Source organism: Malaclemys terrapin, chromosome 13 (genome assembly GCF_027887155.1).
Source record: "Malaclemys terrapin pileata isolate rMalTer1 chromosome 13, rMalTer1.hap1, whole genome shotgun sequence".
NCBI lineage: Eukaryota > Metazoa > Chordata > Testudines > Emydidae > Malaclemys > Malaclemys terrapin.
Genome location: NC_071517.1, coordinates 37,060,012 through 37,072,633, shown reverse-complemented (window position 1 = coordinate 37,072,633; position 12,622 = coordinate 37,060,012). Strand labels below are relative to the sequence as shown.

The following is a 12,622-nucleotide window of genomic DNA, read 5'->3' as shown; positions in this document are numbered from 1 at the left end:
TCTCCTGGGATTCTCTGAGGTTCGGAAACTGCAGATTTTACACTCTGTGGTGTTTCTAGGGATTTATCTGGCAGCCCTGGTGGGAAATAACCTTGTTATCATCCTTGTAGTGGTCGACCACCACCTTCACAACCCCATGTACTTCTTCCTGATGAATTTGTCCATACTAGACCTCGGCTCCATCTCCGTCACTGTCCCCAAGTCCATGGCCAACTCCCTATTGAACACAAGGTCGATTTCTTATTCTTTCTTTTCATTTTCCTCACTACGGTTGACTTTGCTTTTCTCACCATCATGGCGTACGACCGATAAGTCGACATTTGCCAACCACTGCACTATGAGACTATAATGAACAGGGAAGCTTCTGTCCAAATGGCAGCCAGTGCCTGGATCAGTGGAATTCCGGTTTCTACTATGCAGACTGGGAATATATTTCCATTACCTTTTTGTGGTGGTAACAAGCTGGATCAGTTCTTCTGTGAAATCCCCCAGCTGCTCAAGATCACCTGCAATGACTCATACCTCAGTGAAGATGTTATTACTTCTTTTTTCTTCTTCTTAGGCTTAAGCTGCTTTGCTTTTATAATTGTGTCATATGTTTATATATTCAAATCAGTGCTGAGAATCCCCTCTGAGCAGGGCCGGCATAAAACTTTCTCTACCTGCCTCCCTCACCTCAGTGTGGTCTCCTTGTTTGTTTTGTGATGGGGCAAGGCCAGATGGCTACAGCAAAATAGTGAGGAACAGGTATGTTAGCCCCAGGCTAAACAAATCCCTGGTACCATGGTAACCAAATGGCAGTTGCTCCATACCAATCAAGACACCTGGGGCCAATTAAGATCCTTCTAGAAGGCAGGAGAGACAGCTAGATTGTTTGGAACACCTGAAGCCAATCAAGGACTGGCTGGAACTAGTTAAAAGCCTCCCAGTTAGTCAGTGTGGTGTGGGTGTCAGGAGCTATAGGAGGGATCTGTGCTGTTGGAGGAATGAAGTAGTACGAATCCATATCAGGTGCAAGCAAGGAGGCCGTGAGGTAATTGTGAAGAAGATATTGAGTGGGGGCTGCTGTGGGGAAGTAGCCCAGGGAATTGTACACGCCCTATTTCCAAAAAGTCAGCTTTCATAGCTGCTAAGTTTAGTGTCCCTGGGCTGGAGCCCGGAGTAGAGGACGGGCTCGGGCTCCACCCTCCCCTCCCTGATTAATCACTGATACTGGGAGACAACAGACATGGTGTGAGGGAGGGTTGTTTCTCCTCACCTCCCTTGCTGGCTTATGATGAATATGGCTCAGAAGACTGTGACCCTTGCCTCTAGAGAGAGAAGGGCTATGTGGAAGGGTCACAGTGAGCCTCTGAGGCTAGCAAAAATCCGTCAGGAAACGTTAGACCCTCAGAGTCAAGGACAGAACTTTGTCACAGTTTGCACTGCCACCTTTGCCTACCTGAAACCCATCTCCAGCTCAATATCAGGTCTTGATTTAACGGTGGCTGTTCTTTATTCCGTGGTGCCTCCAGTGATGAATCCAGCCATCTACAGCATGAGGAACAAGGAGATCAAAGGTGCCCTAGGAAACTGACTGAGGGGAAGTTATTCAAAAAGAATAAAATTTCCAGATTTCTCCCATGACCATGTTTTCATTCTGTGCTTCTTTACAGATATAATCAACTGATGACATTATTGATTCCATGGGAATGTGATGTTCAGGCTCTTTAGGCAAAAATGTTGTGTTCACAGTAGGAATAATCCAGACTAAGTTCACTGAAGTCAGTGGGGTTACTCTACTGTGAATTAGATAAGAAACTATCTATCTATCTATCAGCCTGAAACAATCGCTCAGAGACGTTTGAACTGCTTCACTCATATCAGTCACCCAGGTGCCAGCAGGCTGTTGTGTGTGTTGTGGGATCATGTGCCCCTTTGCCTCTTTTCAGTTTCACAACCTGAGGGGCAGCGCGTCCCCAGACCTTGGCAAACATCGGGAGAGGTGATTAGGAAGACAGGCTCAGTCCCCCCTCCCACCAAAAGCCAAGGCGAAAGCCCCCAAGATCACAAAAGGGGGAGAAGGAGGGGTATCGGACACCCATAGATACATCAAGAGCCCTCTGATATTGGGACACACAAGGGAGGGGAATGTGGGGCTGTCAGGCATCCTGCCCCTTGTTCTAGTTCTGGATCCATCAGAGAAGGAGATAGACACACAGGCACAGAGAGCACTGATGGAAAAACAGCTGGGTGCTGTGCTCACTTTATTGTTACCGCTGCAAAACTGAAACTAACAGGAAAGTGAGGCTTTGAACTTGGGAGGGGAGAGAGCAGAGAGTCCTCTGAACATTGAAAGAGACAGGACATCACAACCCTCTGTTCTCCCAGCCCCCTGTCACTCACCCTCATGTCCTCACTTCCCAGTGTCCCACCCCTCCTCATCTCCTGACCCAAACTCATCTCCTACCCACACACCCTATTCATCCCCTTCCCCATAACCCTCCTCCCCTCGCTGCCCTTCAAACCCACTCCCACAATTCCCACCAGCTCTTCCACCCTCATCATCCTCCCCTCCCAGCGGGTAAGTGTATTTCAAAAATTGTTTCATCACCTTCTAAATATCCTGCAGTGCCCAGGTGACATTTCCCCACACTTCGAAACCCTTAGACAGAGCCAGGTGCCTCCTTATTCTTAGGCTCAGATTTTGGCTCAGGGTTAGATCTGAACTCAGAGTGCCCAGATGGCATGTGGGTTTGTCAGCCACTACTGGACATTCCCCCTTCACGGACACACAGCCTGTGAGCCAGAGGTAGCTTTCAACCAGCTCATCCTCCCTCCATGCACGTGCTCAGCGTAATCCATTTCGTGCGACTCCAAGCAGTTCGAAGGCTGACGGGCCTAACTGAGAGCTAGACCCTTTGGCTAATAACGCTGTCACTTTATTTCCTTCAAAAAGCTGGTGAGTGGCCCTTGAGCACTGGAAACGCTCCCTGCTGTGAGGATCTGAGCCCTGGTTTGATTTCTGTCTGTGCACAATAAATCAGCACCAAAATACACCAATGTTAAGAAAAGTTAGAAGTAACTTCTTTGGAGTCAATGGGGCTGATTCCCTCTCACTCACCCTGGTGTAAATCAGGAGAAACTTCTTTGGAGTCAATGGGGCTGATTTCCCCCTCACTCACCCCAGGGTAAGTCCATGGTGTTACAATGGAGTATCTCTGGTGTAAGGAAGAGGAGATTCAAGTCCCTTGACTCCAGCCCCTGCTGAGGTGTGGCCCTTCTGTGTGTGGTCCTGGGCCCTTCAATCCTAAATCCCCTATGGCACAGCCCTTCTCTATGAGGTGTTGGGACCCTCAATCCCAGAATCCCCTGGAGCAAGGCCCTTCTCTATGGGCTGCTCTGCCCCCCAGCCCCTCACTGACCATAGCATCTCCTACTCCATTTCTCAATCTCTCTGCCCCCCTCTGCAAACCCCCCACCTGGTGAATCTCAATGAGAACATCCTGATATAAGAGCACCTGCTGTACCACATCAAAAATGGCATGACTAGACACCAGGAATGGGGCATGATGGGGTACTATGGGTGGGGGTATCCACTAACCTGTGTCTGAGTGGGGCCAGCAACAGATGCTGCACTACCCACAGTAATGGAACAATAGGGGTAGGATGGGGAGATCTGCTCCCACTGCAACAGGTGCAGCATTGCCTGCCTGAGTCTGAAGAGGGCCTGAAACAATGGCTCTGGGAGAAGGGAAGTGCCCCAGGCATCTGCATGGGGTTTGAACTCGCAGCACCACTGCTCTGGAGCTCCCCACCAACCCCACCCCAGCAGGGGGCTCTCTGTGCAGGGGAGGGGAAGAGCACAGCAGTCCCGACCCCCTCACCCAAGTAGACACACCCTGTCTGGGGAGGTAAGGACTGGGGGGACCATGACTGCCCTCTGCCTGTCTGTGGGCACCTACCTGTTCCCAAGGGGTTGGGCGAGAGTCACCTGCTCCTCTTCTGGGACAGAGCAGGGGTCCCATGCCACTGTCCCAGCCTACCTTTGGAGCCCCCACCGCCCACTCCATGCATGGCCCTGGAGTGTCTGAATCCAGCCCTGAGAGTCAGCAGAGATTTATGGGACTAAATGTTCCTCTTTCCACAGGCTCCTGAGAACAGCCCAGCTCAGAGCTGTGACTCTTGGAGGGACCACCACCAGCTGCTGAAGTTAGAGGGACAGCGACCCCGGCCCCCAATGGACAATTCTGCACTGACCTCCATTTCAGGGAGGTTCTCTGTGCATTAATGGCTCACTGGAGTCCTGCACCATGGCAGTTTAATTCAATCTCTTAATAATACCTTGTGGAAGTGAGTTCCCCAGGTTAGCTGTGTGCTGGTTGGCAGAGGGGTTAAGCAGGGATCTCTGAGGAAGCTGAGTCAGGAACTCTGGGTGAGGAATTGACTCTCGGCCATGGGAGGGGAACTCTCAAAGAACAGGGGCTGAGAGGGTCTGTGGGGTGGGGACTGTGAGAGGGGTGGGAGAAGATTAGGGGCTGTGGGTGTTTGCTTGGGGGTCTGGGTTAGGTGAGGGAGAGGAAGGGAAACACTCAAGGTCTAGAGTAAGATGGGTTCAGTAGGTGAATCATGGATCATCTCTAAATAAACGTTTCATTATAAGATTTTCATTCACTCTCAATTATTATCCCTCAGATTTTGGTAAACAGAGGCACAGATAGTTGAGGTAACATAGTTGTATAGCTGGGCTTAGGTAACAGGGGTTCTTAACATCTCTACTTTTTTTCTCTAGATGCCTGGCTGTACTAGTTATCATTTCAGGCTGGGATTCTCAAGGGCATCTAAGGGATTTAGGAGCTCAGGATGTACATGCCTTACTGCCACAGGCACCTTTGCAAATCCCAGGCACCATTTTCTGAAATTCAGGAGAAGCCCAGGCCTTGGAAGTTAAAGAGAGACACAGGGCCAGGATTACAAAAGGGTTTAGGTACCTAAAGCAGGAGATGGCTGCCTATTGGGGTTTACAGTAGCATTTAAGCAGGTTAAGCTCCTCACTCCCACTGAATGACCATGGGACTTAGCCACCTAGCTCATTTAGGAGCATTGATAAATCGTCTTAGGTGCCTGACTCCATCTTTGTGATCCTGGCCCACAGATAACACAGAAGCTGGGCTGCAATGAGGGAATGCTGGGGGAGATTGTAGGCCCCGTGCTATGTGAGGGCAGGTCTACTCTACCCGCCTGAATCGGCGGGTAGAAATCGATCTCTCCGGGATCGAATTATCGCGTCTCGTCGGGACGTGACAATCAATCCCCGAATCGACGCTTGTACTGCAGCAGTGGAGGTAGGAGTAAGCGCCGTCAACGGGGGAGCCGCAGAGCTTGATTTGCCGCCGTCCTAACAGTGGGGTAAGTCGGCTCCAATATGTCAAATTCAGCTACGCTTTTCGTATAGATGAATTTGCGTATCTTAAATCGAACCCTCCTCCCCCGTAGTGAGGAAGGAGCCTGAGAGTCAAACTAGAGCATCAGAATGGCACTTTTGGCTTTATCATCTAGGCATCTATGCACTTGCCTCTGGGCCTCTGCTGCTGAGCGGTGCAGGGCTCCAGGGAGTGAGTCCCGCTAGCCCTTATTAAATAGACATGAATAAATCACGTTCCCGCAGCATTAGTCCTTTAATGCCAGTGATGCTCAACGCCAGCTACACGCAGCTCATCTGCAGAGAGCAACAGGTTTGAGTCTAGTTCTGGCACTGCACTCTCAAAATAAAGGGGGATTGTCAGATGCCTGTGCCTTTAGCTTCTAGATTCTGGTACATAGATAGATATTGACCAAAGAATCCTGGTGCTGATGACTGAATGGATCATACGTTGGGAAAAAATCCACAAAGATCAGTACAGTAAGTTTCTATTTCAATTAAATATGTTTGGGGATCAACATACAGGGAAAAATTAAGATGATAAATATGAATTACAATATGAACTTGTTAAGACTTTTACTCTCAATTTATTCAGATATCTACTGCTGATTGTAATCTTTCCACCCTTCAGGAAAATTTTGACTTTTCACTGAAAATCCCAAATCCATTTTTTCCCCCCGTTTTTGGCAAATGAAAACGTTGATTTCAAGGGGTGTTGAGGTCCCTGATACTTTTGAGAATCCCACTAGTTTCAGCAATACCTTTAAAAATCTGCCTCACAGCACCGCTCCGAAAGACTTTACAGTCCTAGTAGACATGGCAGAGAAAGGAAGGGAGGGGAAAAGGGCAGAAACAAGGGAAATGACTGGCCTAAGGTCACACAGCTGGTCACTGGCAGAGACAAGAGTAGAGCCCAAGTGGCCTGACAACCCCTGCACCACACAGCACAGAGTAAACGATACAACATAGCGGTGATGGAGGGATGCTGCTAGTCCACTGTTAAACGCAGGCCGAAGTGCTGCTGGGAGTTGGTGCCATAAATCAATTTGGAAGCAGGCAGCAGGTCATCTAGGCACAGAGCTTGGGGTAGAAAAATCACAGATGAGCTGCTACTTAGATGCTGGGTGAGTCTACATGGGAATCAGGCTGTGTTGGCATTTTAGTCTATCCGTTTCATGGACAAGCTGTGAGCTTGGTGATGGTCGCAAGAGAGGGACTTGCTTTGGAAGAATTGTTGGGTTTGGATTGTAGTTTGTTCCATCCTTCATACTGCATTTTAACAAGCCGCATCTTGGGCCAAATCCTCAGATGGGGTAAAGTAACAAACGTCTATTGACTTTAAATGAGCCAACCCAATTTACACTACTGTGATAATGTGACTGATTGATTGTCAGAGTTGAGGAGCACTAACAAAACCTCGTCATTGCAAGTGACGAGTGCTGTGCACCTTTGACTTTTAAATAATGAGATATTAGAGAAAAGGGAATCAGGGCCATCCCCACTGTCGCTCTAATCCTGACCATTGTCTTTCTCATTCCCCCTACAGCCATCACAGAAAGGACTGAGGAAGAAAATGTCCAACCAAACCACCATGACTGAATTCCTTCTCCTGGGATTCTCTGATGTTCCGGAACTGCAGATTTTACACTTTGTGGTGTTTCTACTGCTTTACCTGGCATCCCTGCTGGGGAACCTTCTCATCATCACAGCCATAACCCTCGACCACCAACTTCACACCCCCATGTACTTCTTCCTGATGAATCTTTCCATCCTAGACCTCGGGTCCATCTCTGTCACCATCCCCAAATCCATGGCCAACTCCCTCATGAACACAAGAGTGATTTCTTACTCTGGATGTGTCACCCAAGTCTTTCTTTTCCTCTTCTTCGCTACAGCAGATTTTGCCATACTGACCATCATGGCGTACGACCGATATGTCGCCATCTGCCAACCACTGCACTATGAGACTATAATGAACAGGAGAGCTTGTGTCCAAATGGCAGCCAGTGCCTGGATCGGTGTTATTCTCTACTGTGCAGTGCACACTGGAAACACATTTGCAATATCCTTCTGTGGCGGTAACGTGGTGGATCAGTTCTTCTGTGAAATCCCCCAGCTCCTCAAGCTCGCCTGCTCTGACTCAGACCTCAGTGAAGTCGGGTTTCTCATCTTTAGTGTGTGCTTAGCCTCAAGCTTCTTTGTTTTCATAATTGTGTCATATGTTCAGATCTTCACCACAGTGGTGAGAATCCCCTCTGAGCATGGCCGACATAAAGCCTTCTCCACGTGCCTCCCTCACCTCATTGTTGTCTCATTGTTTATTTGCACTGCGATCTTTGCCTATTTGAAACCCACCTCCAGCTCTACCTCAGGTCTGGATCTAGTAGTGGCTGTTCTCTATTCTGTGTTGCCACCAATGATGAATCCGATCATCTACAGCATGAGAAACAAGGAGCTCAAAGGTGCACTGAGTAAACTGATAGGTTGGAGGTTATTCTCTAAGAATAAAATGTCCATATTTCTCCTTCAGTAACAATTTCATTCTGTGTTTCTTTATATAATCAGCTGATGACATTATTGCCTCAATGAGAAAATACTGTTCAATCTGTTTATGCACAATTGGGTATTTATACTAGTAAAACTCCAGACAAACATGACTCAAGAAAAAGGAAGTTATTATAGGTTTACACCAGTGTAAATAAGATCAGAATCTATCTATCATACACTGCTACCCATCACCATACTATCTGAGCACCTTGCCCATAGAATCAGTTGCCATAGCAAAGTCCCTAGTGAGGTCTCTGGCTCTTCTTATTTTTGGGGATAATTTCTGATTGAGGTATCAATGCATTTGTTCTTTGTATTTCTTGTTTACTTGTTTGTCAGATTTTTATCTTTATTTTTTCTTTGTTTAACTGGTTGGCTGGTGGTTTGGTTTGTTTCTGTGGAGGTGGGAAAGCCTGGGGAGATGGTGAGTGTTTGGTTAGACAGGATTTTTGATGTTTGTTCTCTCTTGGAAGTGCCAATATGTCATCATTTTGATGGGGTTTTCTGAGTGAGCTGAAGGTTTGCTCCCCACAATGAGAACCTCATTTAGTCATAATGATAGATTTCTATTTGACTGTGAATTATGTTAGCTAGCAAGGTAAATAATGAATAATCTATGGAGATTTTTGTGCAAATTATTGTGCTTCTTTTCCTGTTAATGATTGTCTATGTCCAGATCATGATTTTCTTATAAATACTCCTTATTAAACATTATTTAACAATGATTTTTATGGCTATATCTTACTCTATCTGTCATTTACAAACAGTTCATCCTAAAATACTTGTTGGGTCTGAATTATTAACATAAAATAATTTTTTTATCTCAAAGCCTGAATCTCTGGGCCTTCTTCTCCAGACTTACCAGTCCTTTACGACTTTTCATCATCAACCTCTCCCTCCTGGAAATCCTGCTCACCAGCATGCTCATCACCAAGATGTTGACCAACATGGTGTACAATTGGAAGACTAGTTTCTCCCCTAGCTTCCATGCAAGTGCCATTGCGTGCACTGACCAAAACCCCATCCCATTTGCCAGAACATCACTGTTTCCAGAAACGTTCCTGTTTGCACGGCTGGAATGTTCACACAGGGGCCATCAACTCAGCTGAATCATATTCCCTGAAAAAGCAAAGTTATTATTCACACAAAAAGATTTATCTGTATTCATTCAGTTTTTCCAGTGACACAGAGTAGGAGCTCACTCCAGCTTCTGGCAGAGATATATCACAGGGTAGCTCACAAGTAGAGCTGGATGGAAAATTTCTGATGAAACAGAGATTTGTCCAAAAATTCTGATTCATAGAACCCAAAATGATTCACAGAAAAATCTCAGGTTTGATGGACTTTCAGGGAAGCAAGGTCAGATTGGCAATGGATTGCCTGCCTGCCAAGCTGAGCTGCTAAGGAGCTGGAAGTTTGAAGACCCTGGTATGGGCTCCCAGAGGCCGTGGCTCTAGGGAAATCTCAGCATGCAAACAGCCCTGGCCCAGAAACACCAGGACTTCCAGACTTCCAGGGCAGCTGGATTCCTAAAATGGCCACTGAGTCACATAGTCTGGGCAACCAGCTGGCCTGGGAACCTGGAATCAGCTGTTGAGTGAGAGAAACTCAGATTCTGCTCCTATTAGCAGCCATGAAACTCACAAGAATGTCAATTTCACTCAGCAGATGCCGGGGTCCTGTGGAGCAAATTTTGTTTCTGAAGCACCATGTGTTGGTGTTTGTAAAACATCCCCCCCGACCCCCAGAGTTTTCAGTTAGAGGGAAATTTTGAAATAGGAACATTTCCCACAAAGCGGAAATCCCATGTTTTGGCCAGCTCTACTTTCAAGCTTTGTTTGTTGTTATGGACTCATTGGAAAACATCAAGGTACAGTGTCCCTCCTCTCATCCTAATGTAGACACCAGGGCAACAGTAATCTGCTGAGTCACATGAACAAACCAATGATGCTTCATTGAGAGTGGAATTGTCTTCTGAAGTTGCAAACCAAGTCTGTTGACCTTCAAGATGTGCTGCTGGCCTACCTATTCTCCCAAGCTTTCCTTGAGGGCTTGGCTGGGTTGATGGGAAAATTATATGGAAGTTTCATTGGTTGAGGAGGGAGAATGTTAAAGTCAATGAATGGGGAATGATCTACTGGTCAGTGAAAAGGGAAGAAGTCTTGTTTGGTTAGGTCGAATTGTATGGATGGTGAATAGGGAATAAGGAGGAGGTAAGGTCTGTGATTGTTGTCAAGTGCAGAAGACTATGGGTGATGAAGGGCAAAGAGGTCTATGGTTGGTTCTGCTGGAGAATGTTTTGGTGGGTGAATGGAGGATAATCTCATAATTGGTAGGGGGCAGAGGAGTCTATGGGTGGTGAAGGACAGATTTGTCTGGTTAGTGGAGGGCAGAGAAGTCTACTGCTGGTTGAAGGAGGAAAATATTCTAGTTGACGAACATGGTGTGCAACTGGAAGGAGGAAAATATTCTATGTTGACGAACATGGTGTGCAACTGGAAGACCAGTTTCTTTGCTAGCTTCCATACACGTGCCATTGTGTGCACTGACCAAAACCCCATCCCATTTGCCTAAATGTCACTGTTTCCATAAACGATCCTGTTTGCATGGCTGGAATGTTCACACAGGGGCCATCAACTCAGCTGAATCACATTTCCTGAAAAAGCAAAGTTATTATTCATACAAAAAGATTTATCTGTATTCATTCAGATTTTCCAGTGACACAGAGTAGGAGCTTCTGTCAGAGGTAAATCACAGGGTAGCTAACAAGTAGAGCTGGATGGAAAATTTCTGCTGAAACAGAGTTTTGTCCAAAAATGCTGATTCATAGAACCCAAAATGATTCACAGAAACATCTCAAGTTTGATGAACTTTCAGGGAAGCAAGGTCAGATTGGCAATGGATTGCCTGCCTGCCAAGCTGAGCTGCTAAGGAGCAGGAAGTTTGAAGACCCTGCTATGGGTTCCAAGAGGCCGTGGCTCTAGGGAAATCTCAGCATGCAAACAGCCCTGGCCCAGGAACACCAGGGCTTCCAGTCTTCCGGGCCAGCTGGCTTCCCAAAATGGCCACAGAGTCACATAGTCTGGGCAACCAGCTGGCCTGGGAACCTGTAATCAGCTGTTGAGTGAAACTCACATTCTGCTCCTATTAGCAGCCATGAAACTCACAAGAATGTCAATTTCACTCAGCAGATGCCGGGGTCCTGTGGAGCAAATTTTGTTTCTGAAGCACCATGTGTTGGTGTTTGTAAAACATTCCCCCCCCCTCCCGACCCCCAGAGTTTTCATTTAGAGGGAAATTTTGAAATAGCAACATTTCCCACAAAGCGGAAATCCCATGTTTTGGCCAGCTCTGCTTTCAAGCTTTGTTTGTTGTTATGGCCTCATTGGAAAACATCAAGGTACAGTGTCCCTCCTCTCATCCTAATGTAGACACCAGGGCAACAGTAATCTGCTGAGGCACCTGAACAAACCAATGACTCTTCATTGAGAGTGGAATTGTCTTCTGAAGTTGCAAACCAAGTCTGTTGACCTTCAAGATGTGCTGCTGACCTACGTATTCTCCCAATGAACCTTGAGGGCTTGGCTGGGTTGATGGGAAAATTATATGGAAGTTTCATTGGTTGAGGAGGGAGAATGTTAAAGTCAATGAATGGGGAATGATCCCCTGGTCAGTGAAAAGGGAAGAAGTCTAGTTTGGTTAAGTCGAATTGTATGGATTGTGAATAGGGAATAAGGAGGAGGGAAGGTCTGTGATTGTTGTCAAGTGTAGAAGACTATGGGTGATGAAGGGAAAAGAGGTCTATGGCTGGTTCTGCTGAAGAATGTTTTGGTTGGTGAATGGAGGATAATCTAATAATTGGTAGGGCGCAGAGGAGTCTATGGGTGGTGAAGGACAGATTTGTCTGGTTAGTGGAGGGCAGAGAAGTCTACTGCTGGTTGAAGAAGGAAAATATTCTCGTTGACTGATGGGGGAAATTTTGCCATTGGTTAATGGTGAAAAAAGAGTTTTATGCTGAAGGAAGGAGAATGTTTCCCAGGATGAATGGGTGAGGATTTGGTGGACCAAGTCAGTGTATTTTACATATATTCTTACAATACTGGGCAGAGGTCTAGCGTTTGGGCTTTCTTATGAGTCCAAAAGAACAAATAACACAAATATTGCTGTCACTTGATTTTATGGCATTTCACATCTGAGAACTTGCAAGGAGTCTCCAGACTTGAAACTGTGGGTCTCGTGAGAAACAGCACAAATTCAGATCTTATGTAATCTGGCAGGGCAATGTTAACTACATTAAGGTCATGCCCTCTGACACCAGTACTGGATTTGAATCCCTGAGTGTTACAGCACCGGTAGTACCCCATTTCAATAGAAGGGGGAATTGTTCTGTCACTCTTGCTGGCTTCTTTCAATAATTAGGATTCTGGGACCTGGTGTGTCAGTGACTTTAGACACCTCACTGATGAATGGAGGAGAGAGAGAGATCATCCCTGATACGGGCTTGCATAGAGAAAGGAGCTAGTGCCCCTGTTCACGTTGTCAGTGTTAGGGGTATTCTGATGTGAGGCTCCCACAGTCACTCCATTTGAAGCTGTTCCCCTCTGGATAAATAATGGTTAGTTCTTCCCAATTTCTTTATGTTGACCTGTACAAAATGCACTGGGGATCCTTGTC

At 46.6% G+C, this 12,622-nt stretch overlaps 1 protein-coding gene across 1 annotated transcript; it reads left to right on the top strand.

Annotated features, from left to right (window-relative positions):
• Positions 1 to 6,968: 6,968 nt before the first annotated feature.
• On the top strand, positions 6,969 to 7,934 carry LOC128848100 (olfactory receptor 14A16-like). The gene has a single exon (XM_054047882.1). The coding sequence runs from the start codon at positions 6,975 to 6,977 to the stop codon at positions 7,932 to 7,934; it is 960 nt and encodes a 319-aa protein (XP_053903857.1). The 5' UTR covers positions 6,969 to 6,974.
• The last annotated feature ends 4,688 nt before the right edge of the window (positions 7,935 to 12,622 follow it).

Bases quoted from the DNA above. Each gene is read 5' to 3' on its own strand.
- LOC128848100 (XM_054047882.1), top strand. From the start codon at position 6,975: ATGTCCAACCAAACCACCATGACTGAATTCCTTCTCCTGGGATTCTCT.